At 45.5% G+C, this 19,647-nt stretch overlaps 1 protein-coding gene across 1 annotated transcript in view; it reads left to right on the top strand.

Moving 5' to 3' along the window:
• fam135b (family with sequence similarity 135 member B) overlaps positions 1-19,395 on the top strand; it is a 28,015-nt gene extending 8,620 nt beyond the window's left edge. The window contains exons 3-19 of the mRNA XM_071544605.1: positions 2,333-2,472; positions 4,795-4,865; positions 5,577-5,750; positions 6,387-6,513; positions 9,442-9,601; positions 9,716-9,765; positions 10,787-10,942; positions 12,275-12,348; positions 12,480-12,634; positions 12,764-14,774; positions 15,833-15,999; positions 16,313-16,404; positions 16,551-16,648; positions 17,598-17,749; positions 17,976-18,086; positions 18,623-18,736; positions 19,190-19,395. Coding sequence (XP_071400706.1) covers positions 2,333-2,472; positions 4,795-4,865; positions 5,577-5,750; positions 6,387-6,513; positions 9,442-9,601; positions 9,716-9,765; positions 10,787-10,942; positions 12,275-12,348; positions 12,480-12,634; positions 12,764-14,774; positions 15,833-15,999; positions 16,313-16,404; positions 16,551-16,648; positions 17,598-17,749; positions 17,976-18,086; positions 18,623-18,736; positions 19,190-19,395 — 4,058 coding nt within the window. The remainder of the gene's footprint in view (positions 1-2,332; positions 2,473-4,794; positions 4,866-5,576; positions 5,751-6,386; positions 6,514-9,441; positions 9,602-9,715; positions 9,766-10,786; positions 10,943-12,274; positions 12,349-12,479; positions 12,635-12,763; positions 14,775-15,832; positions 16,000-16,312; positions 16,405-16,550; positions 16,649-17,597; positions 17,750-17,975; positions 18,087-18,622; positions 18,737-19,189) is intronic.
• The last annotated feature ends 252 nt before the right edge of the window (positions 19,396-19,647 follow it).

Raw genomic sequence — 19,647 nt, 5'->3', positions numbered from 1 at the left:
ACATTTGCAGCTACTATTGGTGTCAAGATCGCAGAAGAAGTGTCAGCAGAGGAGTTTAATGCAATGAGCTGAAAGCAGCAGTTTGTTTAACAGAAAACACCCAGTATGCCAGTTAAAGGATATGATTAGTGTGTGAGTGTGTGTGTGTGTGTGTGTAGATGCAGCAGCTTTATCCCAGCTACAATTCATTCATTTGTTTTCCTTAGCCGCTTATTCCTATTCAGGGTCACGGGGGGGGGGCTGGAGCCTATCCCAGCATGCACTCGGAAACACCGGACAGGCCATCACAGGGTTAACACAGATAAGCTGCCTTTACACAGAGCCTTTTATTCCACTAATAATCAGTTGATAGTGGCCCAATCAGAATAAAAATGCCTCATGTGACCACCTTAATCAGAATAAACCCCCTTTCATAATCTCTTTCATAATCAATGGATAAAATTTTGCTCATTCTGGTCACTTTCTTTGGTTGGAAATATCTATACTCTTTCTGAGCATGCTCGGTCCATCTTTTAAAATCCGTGCTAGAATTGTGGATTCAGCATTTTGTGCATGTAAAAACACACCATGCGATCCTTTTACTTAGCGCTCATGTAAACACTTGCGGGGGAAATCTTCAATCGGAATGATCAGAAAGAAAAAATATGGCTCATGTCATCGCAGCCAATCACATTCATGCTCATGGGCAGTTTAGAGTCTCCAATCCACCTGATTTGCATGTCTTTGGACTGCGGGAGGAAACCCAGGCCTTGATACTGTGAGGTGACACAGCCTCTCCCTCCAGCTACAGCTCCTTCCCCTGCGCAGTATACATCACTAGAGGGATTACAGTCTCTCTGCCACACATCCGCCGAGTCTTTGACCACAGTCATGCTCCCATACATCCCTCATGCTGGCTGGGGCTGCTTGATGCTGTTAAGTAGTGACAGCATTATCAGGAGGAGGCCTGTGGAGAGAGAGAGAGAGAGAGAGAAAGAGAGAGATGGAGGGCGAGAGGAAAAGAGTACGACCTCAGCGGGGTTTGTCAAAGACCTCTCACGGCTCACAGCTGGACCCCGGCTCTGCCACATTGACTGCAGCCCCCGGCCTGGAGAAAATGTTCCCGCAGCAGAGAGAGTAAACAGTCATCACGACGCACACCGGAGATGTTTCAAATCCAAACAACGCAGCTGCTTAGGCGGCTCAGTGCGTGTCCGGTCAGTGGATTCCAGAAACAAAAACCTGCAAACTAGAATAACCTGTTCTCATTCTCATTATTGTGCCTGTTGAATACCTGGAAGATGTTGGATAGAAAAGCTTTTGTACAAGCAGCTCCCCCTAGCGACACGCTGGGCTCCGGGCTCTGACAGTTTCAGATTTCCCCTTTCTTTAATAATAAATAGTGTTTGGTTAGTGTAGGGCGATAACAGCCACTGATGTAATGCTGAAGCAAGCAAAACAGCTTTTGTGGTGGATGTGTGGTTTTTTAGCGGAGAAATAAAAAGGTGATCATCAAGAGGCCAGCAACCACCAGTATAAACAAAAATCTATAATTATATATGATATTAAGTATTAATAGTAATAATAATAAATAATAAACTTTACTTATGTAGCACATTTCAAAACAAAGTTACGAAGCGCTTCACAGTGAAAAAATACAACATGAGTTACAAAAAATAGAGTAATATCAATATATAAGAAGATAAAAAAAACAATAAAAACATAGGCTATATTACAATGAGGCACCAGGAAAAAGTACCAAATGAGAACAATACAGCAAATTATAAGAAGGAATTTAAAACAAAACATGAATGCTGTTGTACCCTTATCCTCACATAACTTGCATCCTACTTACTATGGTGTCTAATGAAAAGTGGTAAATTCTGCAAATTAATAAGTGAGTTGTGGTGGGTTTACTCTCCACCACATGCCTGGTTGTTAGACTACAGGAGCATATGGTTGTAGAGGACTAAGGAAAAGAATATTGTGAATGTTAATTTATCATACTGTATAAAGGTTAACTGTATGACAGCCTCTCACTTCATTAGCTTAGTACTGTGTGTTCCTGCCTCCCTTTTCCCACTCTGCATTAACATTTAGACCCAAACTAATGCATTTCTGAGCAAAGGAATTGAACTTTTAAATGGGTAATGATAGACACATAGGAGTTTGGATCAATGCATTTCTGAGACAGTGCCATGTTTTATTGAGTATGTGTTTGGTGCTATTTTATTGTTTATAAGCACTGTATTTCATGCCATTCTAATAAGGAGTCCCACATCTTTGTACAGAGAATAAATGACACTGCCTGCATGCTGAGAGCCACTGTGCATTCTGCTCTGTCCCACATCAGGAGAATGCAGCTTCAGCTCTGCAGGGGTTTACGACGGCACGGTGTTCAGCCGGATATTTCAGATCCTGTACAGGAATGAGGAGATTGCGGTGAACGACTGCATGAGCTTCAAAGTCCACCTGCTCCTGGATGGAGAGAGGGTGAGTCACGCCGGTGGTATTTGCTCCACATGCACTCCCGGCAGAACGGAAAATGTCATGTGGTTCGCCTCGCCTGTTACCCAAAATCATATCTGTACAACGCGTGACAAATAATTACAGATAAAGCCACTATGTAACAGCACAGTTGTGGCCATGTCTTTACACGTTCAGCATGTTAAAGGGGCAGTAAGTAATCCCACCTCTTTTATCGACCTCCATTGGCAACCAGAAGGAACTGCAACAACATCGGCTCAACTGATCTCCTCCTACACAATCCTCTGGTACAGCCATCTTGAAACTTCAATAGGTGTATAGACTGGAAAGTGAGCACCTGGCCAAGTAATGGTTGAGTCATTTGGTATTGAATAACAGCCCTATCAAACCCCTGCAGGTGTATTATGGTCTTTTTTTGGTATGGGGCAGTAAAAAGCTCAGCTACACCGGTTGTGCTTCTGTTCCGTCCCTTTGGAGATGAGCATGGCTTCTATTTTTGCCAGACTAAGCGGCAGTCTGTTGCATATTTGAGCCATATAAATGTATAGAAATGCCAAGATTTTGCTTATTATAGTCCATTATCGCCATGTCAGTAAACAAAATAGAGCAGTGATTCTCAACCTTTTTCATATCAGGGACCCCTAATTTAGTCCACATTAGAGCCACGGACCCCCATTTGATGAGATTTTTATTAGATATGTTTTTGTTCAGAATTCCATGACTATCTGTATTGTAGATGGAGAGATAACAGTGACACTATGATCAAAACAGTCATTCTTCTGCATTCTCTAATTGTGTTAACTTCTGGTAAATGAAATAACGCTGAAGTTTAACAATTCATCAATTTGCTGGGGACCCCCCTGGAAGCCCTTCAAGGACCCCTGGTGGTCCCCGGACCTCACGTTGAGAACCCACTGAAATAGAGGATACATGAACCAGTGTTGGAGATGAGATTGTCTATGGAGCCGCTGAGAAACGCCTACACTCTAAAAAAAAAAAGTGACATATGTGCCCTATATGGTACATTATTGTCCCTCACGGTACAGCTTGAGTTGTTTGTGGAAGAATAAGCGTAACTAGGTAATCAGTGTTCACTTACACATAGGTGAAATGTAGATAGGTGTAACAGAACCAGCTGGTGGAACAAGGCCGGACCTGGTGCAGCAGCTTAAAATGCCTAAAGTGTTACACAAATACATGCTGTGCAGTTTAGGCGTCAGCAGTTCAATGCAGCGATACATAGAAACACAATATTGAGCTCCTTGCGTCTCTCGGAGTTAATTGTCTGTAATAGGTGGACGAGCTTGATTTGCATGTGCCCCAGACCGACCGGGGGGGGGGGGGGGGGGGGGGGCAGCGCGACCGATCAGGCGTGTAAACCTGCCAGACAGTTATTGATGTACTGTCCTCGCCTCGTTCCGCCGTGGGGGGCGCGACCCCAGAAATCCACTGCGGTTGTTTTTTGTTGTCGGGGTGGGGTGGGGTGGGGGGGGGGGGAGCCACCGGAGCTCAAATTGATCAGCGGTGACAGCGATAAGACGACGGGCCTCCGAGGCTCCGATGAGTCAGAGCTAAGATGCCCCCCCCCCGCTCGCAGCTAATCATCCATATCATAGCCATAGCTCACACTTTGACATGACTCCGAACTCCATCGCTCAGTCGCTCCCTGACACATTTCTAGATACCTAAAGCTGCCGTGGTTTCGGTCAGAACGTGGATCTCGGCAGATTCTCCCTAATTTTAGCATATTTCATTAAACGCAGACGTTCTCGTGGAGGTGGAGGTGGCGGGCGGAGGTGCTTGAAGGCGTATCGGGTTTCAGCCATCGGCGCTCCCAAAAGGCTCCCGCTCATTAACCTTCCGGAGGTTATCTGCTCCTCGCAGCCGCGGATAGCGCGGACGAAAATAGCCCTCCGTCTCCACGGCGTACGCCCGCATGTGTGCTCGATCAATCCAAACATCCATACGTCCCACAAAACTGCACAGATTTGCGTGTTTATTGTATGTGTAAGGGGGAAAAACAGAGATAGGGGAAGAGAGAGCTGAGTATAGCCTCTTATTAGTGAGTATTAGCACTGGGTCTCTATCTTCAAAAGAATCCATTACTTCTGCTGACACCGCTGTCTTTTGTAGTTTGCCCACACCTTTTTGTTTGTACGTGTTTTTTTTTTTCAAATTCAAATAGACTCTCTTTATTATCATCTCCCCCCCCAAAAAAACATTATGCTATGGCTCTTTGATCATGAGAGTAACTCACTTCTGAAATGTGCTGCCTTGCTCTTTTAATGTTAATACACTCACAGCACTGTTGTTTGCTGTTTTTCCCAGGTGGAGGAAGCCTTGAGTGAAGTGGACTTTCAGCTGAAGCTGGATCTTCATTTCACCGACAATGAGCAACAGTAGGTTTTTGATGTGTGGATGAGTTTAAATATGTGTGTGTGTGTGAGAGTGACTCCTAGACTTTTTCCTCATGCAGCTTTTATGCATATGTGCAGAGAGTGCACATATACATAATTAGTGTGCGTGATTAGTGTGCTTTGCTGTTGGCTGTGCATATGTACATAAATCGCTGGTAGCTTTTACACTTTGTTCAGCTCAGTGAACCCTATAGCCTTGCCTTGTGTTTTGCTAATTAACACATTTTAACAGTTTGGATGGTCTTACTTTAAAGTAATAATCTGCAACATATTCCTATAAATAAATGTGTTTTTTGCTATTCTCTATAACCAACTGATATAACAGAGTAGTGGTTCAACCTATATACAGATCATGAAAGCTTTTATATTTTCTGTTCTAAACACCCAGTGTCTGGTAGCTCTTTCCTGGGAAAAATCCTCTGCTGCACAGGAAGTGATGCATTTAACGTTTCCGGTTTGTTTGGAATAAATAGAAGAAGAATTGGGTAGTTAGCATGAGCAGTGATAGCCACCATGGCTGAACAGACAAAGAACAGAGCGCCACCTACAGAAACTCAAACCGCATCAACAGAAAATCCAAGCTCCGCCTACACTGTTTGATTGACAGGTGAAGCGTGGAGACACAATACAAAAAACAAGAGTCTTGCAAATGAGCATGTGACACATTTCTCCCTCTGTCCCCCTGTTCTCCAGGCTGGCAGAGATAGCGACCGTCCCGCTGATCAGCAGCCGGACCCTCGGCCTCCACTTCCACCCGCGGCGAGGCCTCCACCACCACGTCCCCGTCATGTTCGACTACTTCCACCTGTCCGTCATCTCCGTCTCCATACACGCCTCACTGGTTGCCTTACACCAGCCGCTAATCAGGTAGAGTGAGGCGAGGCTCGGTCCTTGGAATAGACACACAGTAGACCATAAGGGATAAGGGACCCCATATGGGAAATGTTGATGTGGTATTGAATTATAGAACTGTCTACACTGGGGAAATAACAGTGGTTAGAGTGAAGCTTATAATTACAATAGCCATTCTTACACATTCTCTCATTGGGATCATTTCTAGTGCTATAATAACAGTTAAATTAACCATTCCTCATGGATTCCTCACCCCTGGAACCCCCGCAAGGACCCCTGGAGGTCCCCGAACCCCATGTTGAGCCCCGCAAATCTACAGCACAGTAACAACTTAGGAGAATGACTACTGATTAACCAGCGCAGCTCTTTCCTCCTCCCGTTTGTTTTGGCAGTCTCAATTAAGAGTGTATCCGCTCGCTGCCTGAACGAATAGTTTTCCAAACACTTATCTGATGAATCCAGCTGCCAATATCATAAACTCAGTGTTTAGCCATGCATTACAAAGATTACAGCAGCGCGTGATTGATTACATTAGACAGCAGCTCCCCTCTTTCAGCTTATCGCTTGGTCTCCCTCTCTTTCTCTCCCTCTCTCTCACACACACACACTTACTATTTGTCTCTCCGTGCCCCCTCTCTTTTCTCTCTCCAGCTTTGCGCGCACTGGGAAGGGCTCCTGGCTAGGGAAGGGCTCGCCAGAGAGTGGGAGCGACCCATCTGCCATGTCTGTAGAGAACCTTATGTTCGGAGCTGGCTACTGCAAGCCTGTCATCTCTGAGGTACGTTAACCTTTTTGCGGTTCGGCGGTGTTAGAAAACCAAGGGCCCCCTGGTTCCTCGCGAACGCCTCAAAACGACCCAGGTCCACCTCAAAACGACCCTTTTGTCCCTTATAAAGCGAGGCGATGTCAGGCTGCCAAATGCCCGGCGATGACGTAACCGCGATCTCCGGCTGATGGATTTAGCCGTGATTTGCTTCGGGCATGTCATCCAGAAGCAATAGGATTCGAGCTCCGAGAGTTGAACACGGGGGTTATTCTGATCTAGGATTACAAATCCCGGACCCGTCGTTCCCCTCACACACACACACACACACACAGAAGCGGTCATTTTGTCCGGGGGTGGGGTGGGGGGTGGGGGGGCGCCGCGGAGCCTCGAGAAGACTTAAAGACAGACGCCAACATAGAGATTATTTGCCACGGTCTCTCATGATAGCCGATTAACCCTCCTGCCCGGGCACGCGGAATACAGGCCTAGCACCTGGAAGCGATACCGGCTCTCGTTGGGGATGCCGGTGCGGGTCTTCTCACCTCCGTCCCGTTGACAGCGCAGTTAGCGGGACAAGCTAGTCACAGTTGTTGTCAGTCATTTTATGGCATTACCGGTGTAGAGCTGTAAAAGCTGTTGGTTCCATTTTTCCATCCGTTCGGTTTATAACACGCATCTCCCTTGCGGACGTCACAGGCTACGCTGTAAATCTTAATGAGGACCCATGTTGCCCCCCCACTCCCAGCCCCCTAGCCCCCCCCCCCCCCCGGCTCCTGGTTTTTTTTACGCCCACCCCTGACCGGGCGCTTTAATAAGCGCTGCGTTTAGCCGAGCAGGGGGGCTTCGTTTGATCACAGTAATGAGTTCTGCTCTAACCGCCACGTACCACATAGCCGCAGGTGAAATCTGCACACAGCGATGCCGTCTCCTTTTACCTTTATTTATGTAGAGCCTGTTTTTTTTTGTTTTTTGTTTTTTTTACCTGCGGGCCTGAAGTACATTTTCAGCACTTTCCCCCCCTTAACAGCGTGGCATTTCCTCTAAGTGTTATTTTTGTTATTATTGCAAAAAAAAATAAAAAAATAAAAAAATCACATGTTGGAGATTTCCATTGTTACCAGCTGAATTGCGGCGGGGGGAAAGAATTGAAAGGAAAAAGAATTGGAAGGGGGGAAAAGAAACTCAGTGCTACAGAAGCAAAGGATCCCAGAGTGGGATACTTTCAGAGGAAAATGAGGCCATTAGAAGTGAGACGCCTGAAAGTCTTGGGTCTTGGTGACTAAGGTAAATTGAAAAAAACCTTTGAAAACATGACAAAAATATGGTCCTTTGAGAAGTTCTTGTGTGGCAACTCTTCTTCTTGCCCTCCTGCTGTTAATTGTTCTAGTCTAGATTCTAAATTCTGTTTGCTCCTGGTGTTGTAATGCCAAACTGGGGACCAGCTATGCAGCAATGTTCAGAAGCTCCATGGCATCAGGGGTACCAAAACACACATCCCTTCATCTGTCTCTCAGGCTGCCGGTTTTGAACAGGGACGCTGTACTGGAACAGTTGCTTCTAGAGCAGTAAAAGAGAGTTTGCGCATGAAATATGGTTATAAAAGGAGAAACTCTCACATCAGGTGAGTTAGAACTGGGACACTTCCCAAGCATTGTCAGAGGACGGGGGAACTATTGCTTTAGGATAATGACTAGTTCATAGTGAGAAATAGCTATTTTTCTTTGCCCCTCCGCTCGCAGACTCATCCCGGCTGGGCCTCTATAAAGGTAAAGAGAATTATGAAAGTAAACATACAGATGTTCCTTCCTGGTCGGGGTATACTGCGCCGCTGCAATTACAGAGCGCGCACAGGTATGATGATAGGGCCGGCAGCTTCGCTTGGCCCGGGGCAAATTACAGTACATCCCCAGATACACGGGCATTACAAGCCTTTCAAACCTGCGAGCCCCGCTGGCGCTGCCGAAACATCCCAGCCACGGGAGGAACTCTGCAGCTCGCTGTGTCGGGTCAGGGGCCCGGTGGGCGAGGGCAGCCACCGGCCACATTCAGGGCCTCCGGACTCTAAATCATGACTGCTGAATGTCTACAATGATAGTTGTTTGGGGTCGTTGGGCCGGTAGGTAAACAAATGAAAGACACTGTGGGTCATGGTTTAAGTGATTTGTAGCTGTCAGCTGTTGTTGGGACAGAAACTGGTGTCACACACAAAACATACTATAGAATGCAGTGGTGAAATTCTATTAATATTTTTGCTCCACTGTTAGGGAGCCATCTGCTGGGAACATGGTCTGTACTGCACATTATGCATTCAGCTATTCCATTCCAAAGTAAGGCATAGTATACTTAGGCTACAGTAAATATTTCCATTCTCTTTGACTTTATATTCTGCTCAGCTGCTCAATAGAACTGGTAGGAAACTTTGGCTTTTGACCTCAGTTGTAGTCTGGTAATGTGCCAGCGTCTAATTTTAACTCAAAACAGGTTTGATTTTCAGTTTTTTTTATCATTTCATTCAAGGTTACATTTGTTGGTCTTTCCCTTACTCACCAAGCCCGAGACAAATGGTGACACCCCGGACTGTGGGTCAGCGAGGTTCCTGTCCTTGGGAACTTGTAAAGGTCATCACAGGGAAGCGCTAACATCCTCCTACGCCGCGCACACATATCGATCTGCGTTTACGACTCGCGGCAAGCTGTGTTTAGGGGGCCGCTCGTCTCGAACGTCTCATTTGATCTTGCGAGTAATTATCGGGGCTTCGCCAAATGCAGAAACAAGCTCCTTTTTTAACACATATACTCAAGGTCAGCGACAAGCCCGCACAACTCTGGCCGTAAAGTGCAAGCATGTGTACATGTCCGTTATTAAGGCAGAGCGTTTTGTGAGAGGTGACTGCTGACCTACATAGCGGCTGACATTTCCTCTGTGTCTCTCTCTCCCCAGGGAAGCTTTTATGTGCCCAGTGAAAACTGCCTGCAGAGAGCTCACACGTGGCACCGAAGGCTCTGTCGCCTCCTGTTGGTCGCACACAGAGGCCTGCGCACCTACTACACCGCCCTGGTGAAGGAAATCCCCCAGCTCCAGCAGACTCCACTAGACTTAGGTGAGGATATGCAAAGCCCTTTTTTTTTTGGTTTTGTATTCAAACGTTTGCCTTTTTCTTTCACTCGGTACAGACACTAATAAAGAGCTTTGCCAATCACTGTTCTCTCCACAGAGGTACTGCCTGTAGAAGAAACTCTAAACCAGCTCACAATAGAATTGCAGGTAGGTTTATTTAACAAGCCATATCCACATATGACAGACATTATTGTTATAGCCATAGCCATATTGTTTTGGATTCTCTACCACTTAAAGAGAGTGTCAGTGCACTGCAAAAAAAAGCCATCTTAACTTAGTCATTTAGTCTCATATTTAGCCTTCAGATCTTATTTTTCTTAAACCAAGAGACCATTTCAGCCAGTGAGGTGAGATCACTTCACTGGTTTCCAATGCAGTTTCACTTATTTCAGGAATTTTCTAGAAATGAGTGTCAGTGCCTTGAAACAAGTCAGAATAAGGCAGATCACTGCACTGCTATCAAGAGAACATGACACTTGCTTCCACAAAATTCTTGAAACAAATCGATTTGTATTGGAAACAAGTGAAATCATCTAACCCCATTGGCTTATTTTAAGAAAAAATTATTGTAGGACTCAATAATAAACTAAACAACTTGTTAAGATGCAGATTTTTTGCAGTGTGATTGTGTTTTGCTCATTTGAAATATATGGGACCAATATATACAACCTTTAACATTTCTGTGATTTAGAGATGATGTCAGTAGGTGTTTTTGTTATTAAAATACCACTATAACTAATACCTAAATGCAATCTTTGCTGGTTCCAAACAGTAACTATGAATATGACAAATGAAGCAGTGGTTTACTCAAGAGGTCTTTGACAGCAGAATTCATATTTTTCACACACCAATGATGTGGATCAATTGGAAGGAGCTGTAACTGTTCAGATTTTGCCATTTTAGCTTCTTACCTCTTAGTTGTTTCAGTTTTAATGATTACTTACAAAACAAATGGGATGTTCCAAGGCCTTTCTAGTGTTGAAAAATATGTAATAGGGTTCTACAGAGGAACTATGTGAAATGCATAAGGGGAAATGAGCTTTCACAACTAATGCAAAAAAAAAGGCATTCAGTAACTATCTTTCCATTCAATAACATAGACCTATATTTGTTACTAAGAGTGTTTACTTAATACCACCAACCCTCCTCCTCTTCCACCCTATGGTAGCTGCAGGAAGGCCATGAGAAGGTAGCGGAGCAGATCAGCAGGGATGTGAGCCAGCTCTGCTCCCAGCTGGCCGCTCTGTGGAGCCGGTTCCTGGAGGCTGCTGTGCTCAACCCCCACATCCTCTCCTATCTGGCCCAGGAGCACCACACACTCAGGGTGAGGAACACACTCCATCATCTACTGTGTGTTGCAGGAATTACAGGAATTCTAGGCAGTGTTCATATTAGGGTTTTTGTAAGGCGATATTTTTGGATAAATGATGTTTTCTTTAAATCTGTCCAAAGATACTATACTACAAAGATTCAGTGTTTCTTCCTAGATGTCATTCTTGCCTTGGTGCAAAAGCTGCTGAGACAGCATTGACACCATCATGGGACACTAAAACTCTCCACTGAAAGCCAGACTAATGAAATTCTTTTAGGTGGGTCAGCAGCTCCTTAAGGCAGGATGAGGCAGGTTTCATTGCAGGTTTTACAGACCGACACCCTTGAAGCTAAAATCCTCCCACACCACATTGGAATGATTTCTTTGATCAGCCATCTGAAATACAAATATTTATAATAGCAAAAACATATTCACCAGTTGTGGTCAGGGAGGAATATAACTGTTTAATTAGAATGCAGTGGTTGTGTCATATGCACTAGAACTAGAATTTAGTGCTATTTATTGTTGTGACTGGGCAAAAGTCGCATCAAATTTCTGCTCAGTTGTTTTTGTCACTTGAATATGCTCAGAACCAATGAAGTGTGAGAATGGTATCATATGAAGTATGATTCAAAGGTCAGTGTCGTGACTTGTACTGACCAAACTTTAAACTCTCTGGAGTGTTTTGTGAGCTCTGAGAATTACAGAAGGAATTAGTGAAATGATAAGATGCCAGTCTAGACCTCAGCGGCTAAAACCTGGCTGAGCAGGCTAATACAATTTCCAATAGAATTTCTATCTAATCATTGGGCTGTTTAATATTAATACAAAGCCATTTTCAATCTGCTTCACAGCGGAGTAGCTCTCAAAGCTCTCATATTTGACACTGTTTCGTCTCAGTTGTCTGGGAATAATGAACATGTTTGCTTTGGTATTAGATTACCCTGAGGGGATATTGTCATGCCTCCACCCACCAGTGGAGTTAGGATTTCAATTAACATTTATTCTGTAATTATCATGGGGTGAAAATACAGTAGAAATGGTGTTCCTGGTAATTTGCCTGTCACGGCGGCTGACTTTCAAGGATGATGCATTTCTAATTGGAGTTGGAGAAGGGGAAAATATTCAATCAAGCTTCTCTGACGAAGTGGAAGAAGTGATTTGAATCTCTCTGCTGTGAGCGGACCTTGGGTGTTTGACTCAAGATATGCATAGGATTGAACTGAAAAACAGGCTTTTATTTTTGTAATTTTTAAAATATCATCCTGTTTGTATAACTGCATTAAAGATGAGGTTGAAGCTCCTTTAAGGTGAGGTTTTTTTTTCTGTATGTCGAAATCTCAGGTCAGGAGATTTTCCGAGGCGTACTTCTTCACCGAACACCACAAAGTGACATCTTTGACGTTTCAAGAGGACCTGTAAGTATGACCTTTCCCAGAAAGATAATTATGACACTTTCTTGTATTGCTCTTATCTTAAACTTTGGATAATTTGGATAAATTTGGATAGAGAGAAGTTTATTGTCTATGGTATTATCCTCCTCCTTCAGAATTAACAGACATGGACAGATAGCTGCAGAGGTGCGGAGCTCCGACTACCTGACCAGAATGCCTCCTTTACCTGTTGAGTGCCTGGACATTGATGGAGACTGGAACAGCCTGCCCATCATCTTTGAGGACAGATATGTGGAGTCTCCACAAACAGGTAATCCAAAATGTGAATTCTCAAATATGCATTTCCTGGAAGAAAGTCAAATATTTTGTCATTCACACAATTTGTAGCAAATGACCCAAAACTTTCCATTGATTGATTGCCACTGGTGCTTGTTTCCAGAATGGGTATCACATGTGCCAATGCTTGCAACTACCAATGAGCAGACCAACTCGGATCCTGCCATCACCTCTGCCAATAGGACTCACGAAAGAGGACAGGGCTCCCAATCACCAGCAATACCCCAGGAGCCCTCGGACAGTGATGACTGCATGGACCTGCCCACATACGTCTCACTCATAGCAGAGCAGAGTAGGACCAGCACCAGCATCAGAAGTACCAATAGCCTCATTCTTAGCGAGGAGAGCCCAGAACCCTCTCAAACAGAAGCAGAACAGGCAGAGGAACCAGCGGAGCAAGCCCAGCTTGAGGAGATCTCTAGTCCAGGCCCGAGGTACATTACTGTCAGGCCTTCAGATGTCGACCCATACAGAGGAGAGGCAGTCCTGGTCCTCTCCTCAAACCACAATCCCCTTATTGACTCGAATACTTCTAACAGTGCTGACGAGTCCCCTGTTCACCATGCAAGAGAAAATGCCACAGAACTTAGTGACGCCACAGAGATTCTCAAACACAGCGACGCAGGAGAGAATGAGTACAACGAAGAGGAGTCTGACATTGCCATGCCGTTGAATCACTCAATGGATGACGAGAGTGAGGATGTTCCTCTCATCAGCCTACCCACTGCCTATGCTCATCCGGTCACGCCCCCTTTTACTGGCGAGCTCAGAAGAGAGCCGATTCACCGCGGAGGCCTGGTCGGCTCAAAGATCATGAAGCGCTCCTCCTCGGTCATTTCCGACTCAGGCATCGAAAGCGAGCCCAGCTCGGTGGCGTGGCCCGTGGAGGCTGTGCTGCGAGGCCGCCCTCCTCGGGACTTCTCCAGCGAACGGGAGATCCCGCAGCAGATGGTGCGACGCCACCCGGTCCACCGCAGCTCTCTCGAGGGTCTGCAGATGGAGAGCAACGGAAGCATACCAAGCGGAGGCATACAGGCCTCGCTCACCTCAATTAGCTCCCTGCCCTATGAGGAGGACCAGCAGCAGAGGCAGCTCAGCAAACTGACCAAGTCGGTCTCCGCACCGCAGATAAGTAGCCCAGAAGACACAGAGGAGGACCAAGGGGTGCTCAGCCAGGAACTAGATACAGAGAGATTAGTACACCAGGAGTCATCTAGGATCAACCACTCTTCTCTGAAGAACAACCAAGACGGGGAGCAACCTGAAACAGTCTCACTAGACAGGGGTTCAGCCACAGACCATGGTCATGTTCTCAAAGAGACTATCAGCTCTGAAAACACGAACCCTCCACAGTTCATGTCTGAGACACACAAAATCAAGCAAGTGTTAAGTGGTGTCCCTGAAGGACTGCTTTTACAACAGTCTGTAGAAGGCCCTCATGTGAAGGAGAGTGCTGTTATTGCCAGCCAGGTGGAGAATATGAACTATCAAGCAGACATCAGTAGAGTAAGAGAAGCAGTGGACAACGTGCATCTCTTTGAAGTGGAAGAGGCGCCCTGCAGCTGTGGAAACAAACCATGTGTGCATAAAAGTACAGCAGATCAGGAGAGTAATAAGGTTGAGGATGGAAGTTTCCATCAGATCCAGCTGCTCGACCTTGAGGACCAGGAGTGTCTGGATCCCCCTGAGGCCTCAGCGATTGAGAACTCCCACGACCTCCAGCACATCCCCAACAGCACCAACACCACACAGAGGCCTAGTGACCTCAGAGGGCTGATAACCAATGATGTTGCTTCGCCTGTTGACCTCAATGGGCTCCCGGCCGGCGAGAGAGAGCCTTTGGACTGCCAGAGTAAGCCAGCTAAGATCCCCAACTCGGGCCTGGCCTTCATGAATAAGAAGGTGGTGGAGGTGGTGAATATGTCGGTGTCCTGCGCCCCCACCTGCCTGCCCTTTTCCTCCGTTCTGAGAGACTCTCCGTCCATCAGTGGCATGTCCGCTCGCCAGACTACCTCACCCATTACCCATCAGCCCCTCGGCTCTTTTGGTATCATCTCCTCGTCTTCGCTCAATCCCCTGAGCATGGATGACGAGACCAACGAAAGAATGCTGAAGTGAGTTTACTGTATGTTTTGGCTAAACCCATTGTCAGTCTGAGGAAAGGACAAGATGTAATGTATGTGTGTTTAAGGGCATGTTCACACCAAGAATGTTTGCGGCAGGTGAGAACAATGTAATGTGAACTCAGGTAGCACCAAATTAATGCACCGAAATGCCTATAAATGCAGATGCAGGTATCAGTCCTCTAACACAGTGGTTCTCAACGTGGGGTCCAGGGACCACCAGGGGTCCTTGAGAGGGTTGCAGGGGGTCCCCAGCAAATTGATGAATTGTTAAACTTCACCATTATTTCATTTATAAGAAGTTAGAGAATGTAGAAGAATGACTGTTTTGATCATAGTTTCACTGTTATCTCTCTAACTACAATTTCTGGATTCTGGATAAAATCATATCTAACAATAAAAATATTCTCAGGTTTGAGTCCGAGAGACAAAATCTCATCAAATGGGGGTCTGTGGACTAAATTAGGGGTCCTTGATATGAAAAAGATTGGGAATCACTGCTCTAACAAGTGAACTTGGAAGCAACCCCAAAACGCAAGAGTTTAAGAGTGTAAGAAGATGGATGTTGACATCTGATAGCCAGCAGTTACTCATGCTTGGAAAGCCTAGCATAGCGCAATGAACTGAGGATCAAGATCAAGTCAAGTGAAATAAACTTACAGGGATTGGAATCAGATTTGTTTTGACTCCCCCGGCCACCAAGTTACTTGTGAGTCCATGTGACTGTTGTTTACAAGCCCTGGTTCACTTGCTAATACAAAAATGCAATAAAGTAAACTTTTCAGCTATGGTCTGGGCCAAATAAAGCAGACTGTAGGTTTGATTGCACCCTAAGAGACAAATCCAGTGTCAATATTCGATAAACTTTCTGTAAAAATGGCAACCTTGCATTTTTGTATGTGTGATGGTACATGGTATGTGATGGTACATGGTATGTCTGATTTTATCATCATTCCATTTTTATGTTATTTTTTCATAACATCCAGAATACAGTCAGTTACTGTTACTGCTTCCTGTGCTTCTCTCAATGCCCGTTCCCTTTACTCCAGTTTCTACAAGGCCAAAGAGGAGCTGTTGAAAGAGTTGAGCTTTCAGGCCAGCTTGTACAGCGACCTTCCTCTCCTGGCATCAGATCTGCCCTACTTCCCCCCCGAGGAGGACGATGAGGAGTTTGACGACGGCATCCACCTTGTAGTGTGTGTCCATGGCCTTGATGGTGAGTTAGTGTACAACATAATGCTCTGGTGTGTGATACAGTACAGTGCAATTTCACCACATGAACATATAGCTATTAACTGATACATCCTAATACTTGCATAGCATGCTGTATATGTCCTTTTTTAGATTTCAGTAGCTTATTAGCAGTATAAATGTAATGTCGTCTCGGAGAGTCATGTCCTACAAACTCACACTAGAGTCTGAATACTAATTTCTTAAAACATATTGCAGGTGTCTCTTGAATGATTAATGGGCACTCTTCATAAAAGCTGAGCCAGATACTGTATGTATAATTTCCTCTCTGCTTCCAGGGAACAGTGCAGACCTTCGGCTGGTGAAGACGTTTATTGAGTTAGGGCTGCCAGGATCCAGGCTCGACTTCCTCATGTCTGAAAGAAACCAGGTAGGAGGCGCGGTGATGTGTGCGGACCTTTTTAGATGACAGCGATTAGAGCAAATTGATAACATGTACAGTCATATTTTGGGAAAGCGCTCCAAGGCGATTTGCGGAACGCTGACGGCCGTGCTTTTCTTTGCTGTTCGCTGCAGACTGACACGTTTGCAGATTTCGACACCATGACGGACAGGTTGCTGGATGAGATCATCCAGCATATCCAGCTGTATAATCTTACCATAGGCAGGATAAGGTCAGTCCCTCAGCTTCCCTACTGTACAGCATACAAGTTACTAATTCCACTTTTGATTGGTTTTTATTGATTGGAGATCATCATTTGAGGCACAACAAACAGGGGCAAAATCATCAACCTAAGCAGTATTTTCTTTGGTCACTAGATGGCAGCAGAACCTGTAAATTAGTGTTTGGGCTCAGCATGAATCCCTTGTTAAACTTGTCAGAGAGGCTTGATAACATGCAGTATAGATAGCACAAGCAGTAACACAGCATCTAAACATGGATGAGAAGCTGATACCACACACTGCCAATACGTTTCTTGACTTTTACGTGATAGGCTGCACTGCAACAGTGTGCTTCCTCGTTCAGATCAAGTTAAGCAATCCATCTCCCGGCTTAATTGCCCTCAATGTGCCAATTTGTTATTCTTTTGTTATTTCTATTCAAGTTTGTTAAGTTTCTCCAGCCTAGTGTATTCTCTGGAGAGTGAGTATCAAAGACTAAAGCAATGGACTGCCACAACAGCATCTGGCTCCTACCACATTACCTCTATATTTAGTTTTGCAGAAGACAGATGAGAAGGAGCAGACGTGGTGGTGAGGGATTTTGGGCAGAGCTGTAACAGTAAAGTAATTAGACTAAGTGACAGACATAGCTTCATGAATCTAATATTTCCCACTGCTGGGGCAATGCTATTAATTCTTATGGTATACTCTCTACTTTAGCATCATTAAACTGTCACATTGCCTTTAGGAACATTCCTATACTGATGAAGAAACTAAAACTATGTTGCAGCAACAATATACAAATAAGGTCCAGTTCCTATCCGTCCTTAGAGAAGTGTCTATTATAAGATATGGCGCAGTGTCGCAGGTCAGCTACAGCGTTGGAGGCTCTGTTTTTCCACCCGCCCACTCAGGATGCGAGTTTATCTCCCTGAAAGTTGTTCTGTCTTCGGCCAACAGCTTCATCGGCCACTCCCTGGGGAACATCATCATCCGCTCGGTGCTGACGAGGCCGCGCTTCCGCTGCTACCTGCCCAAACTGCACACCTTCCTCTCGCTGTCGGGCCCGCACTTGGGAACGCTGTACAACAACAGCACACTGGTCAGCACAGGTGAGGCCACCGCTCAGCTCGGGGGGGGGGGGGAACAAAACACGTACAGCGCAGATGTGCTGTATTTATCGCACAATCCACGATGTTTTCTGCTCCTCAGCAGCCTCTTGTCCTTTATCTAAGAATATCATCTGTGCTGCTCTCCTTCTATGCTGGGTCTTCAAAAGGGAGGGAGCCTGATTGTGTGTGTGTGTGTGTGTTTGTGTGTTTATTTTTCTCCACTCAGGTCTATGGTTAATGCAGAAGCTGAAAAAATCGGGATCGTTGCTGCAGCTCACCTTCAGAGATCACGTCGATCCACGGAAAACATTCTTATATCTCCTGAGTCAGAAACCAGGTACTATATGAAAAAGGCCAAACTCGAGGTACAGAGAGTATATAGACTCCCTTACTTTACAGACTATTACCTGAAAGACAGTCTAATCAAATATTCATGAACATTTTGTCATCTTGTCTTTTTGTCAAATTTCTGTATGTGTCAGCTCACTAACACTCCAAACCCTGCCAGCTAACTGTGAGAGGCCTCCCCACTGTGTGAGTGGAACAAAGCAGTCGTTTGTCAGAGGCTTGAAGAAGATAAGCCTGAAAACGCTTTTTTTTCCCCCTCCAGAGCTGTAGCAGGCTGACAAAATGATCCAAACCCTGTCATTGGAAACCCACCAGTGCACTCTCTTAAAAGCACACTGACAGGAGACAAGAGAAAAAACATAGTTTTATCGCATCAAGCCTGTCATTGTACTTTGTGATTGTACTTTGCGTTTTACAACCCATTCGCCGCCTTTCCTCTCTCTCTCTTTCTCTGTCTTTCTCTCTCTCACACACACACACACACAACCGCAGTCTCATTTACTCATGTGTCTCTTGTCCTTTCAGGGCTCCAGTTCTTTAAGAACGTGGTGTTGGTGGCGTCTCCACAGGACCGTTATGTTCCTTTCCACTCTGCCAGAATAGAGATGTGCAAGACTGCGCTCAAAGACAGGACCACAGGTCAGGAACAAGATATATTAACTAGCTATTCTGACGCATCTTGTGGCTTCTGCGCTCTCTCTGTGTGTGTGCGTACGCTGTTTTTCATGTCTGGTGAGGTTTTTGTGGGCTGACAGTCGATATTTAGTGCTGATTTTCAATGTCTTATGACTATTTTTATGCCCCCCTCTCCAAAAAAGCATCCCAAGCAATTACAGGGATTCAGTGTTTCCACCAGCAAGTTATTCTTGTCAGGGTGGAAAAGCCTCTGAAACAGAATCTAAATCCTGCCCCAAGATGGTCTAAAATGTAGACCATCTCCATGGAAACCCATAGAAATGACACTGTTCTTTTAAGTGGATTGGCAGCTCCTTAAGGAATACATCAAGTTTTAGGGAGACTGATGGGAGCTCAAAATCATCCGCGTGTCCCCTCGTCGATCACCGACTCTGTTTGTGATTTTGGCCCTTGAAGGTCCTGTGTACACGGAGATGATCAACAACCTGCTGCAGCCGCTGGTGGAGGCCAAGGAGTGCCGCCTGATCCGCCAGAACGTGTTCCACGCTCTGCCCAACACGGCCAACACCCTGATCGGCCGCGCAGCCCACATCGCCGTCCTGGACTCCGAACTTTTCCTGGAGAAGTTCTTCCTGGTGGCGGGACTCAATTACTTCAAATAAAGGTGCTAGTGCTGTATATACCCCGACTTGAAGCGGAGCCGGCGGATAGGGCCCTTTCCTTGACTATGTACAGAATATGTAAAGTATATAACTCCGGTATCTAAGAGGTAGGGCCTGTATAACCTATACATTAGGCTTGTAAGCAGCCATCATTAAAAACATCAGTGTAACGTGACTGTTTTAATCGGGGACTCAGAAGTTGTCTAAGTTTGACGTGTAGCCATGCAAAGCAAAACATCTGACATCACAGGA

This window comes from Centroberyx affinis, unplaced genomic scaffold (assembly GCF_046629955.1).
Source record: "Centroberyx affinis isolate AG114_WGS23_722 - 3 ecotype Tasmania unplaced genomic scaffold, CSIRO-AGI_Caff_v1 ptg004612l_1, whole genome shotgun sequence".
Lineage (NCBI taxonomy): Eukaryota > Metazoa > Chordata > Actinopteri > Beryciformes > Berycidae > Centroberyx > Centroberyx affinis.
Note: the sequence above shows the minus strand (reverse complement) of the source record. Positions and strands in the feature narration are given on the sequence as shown.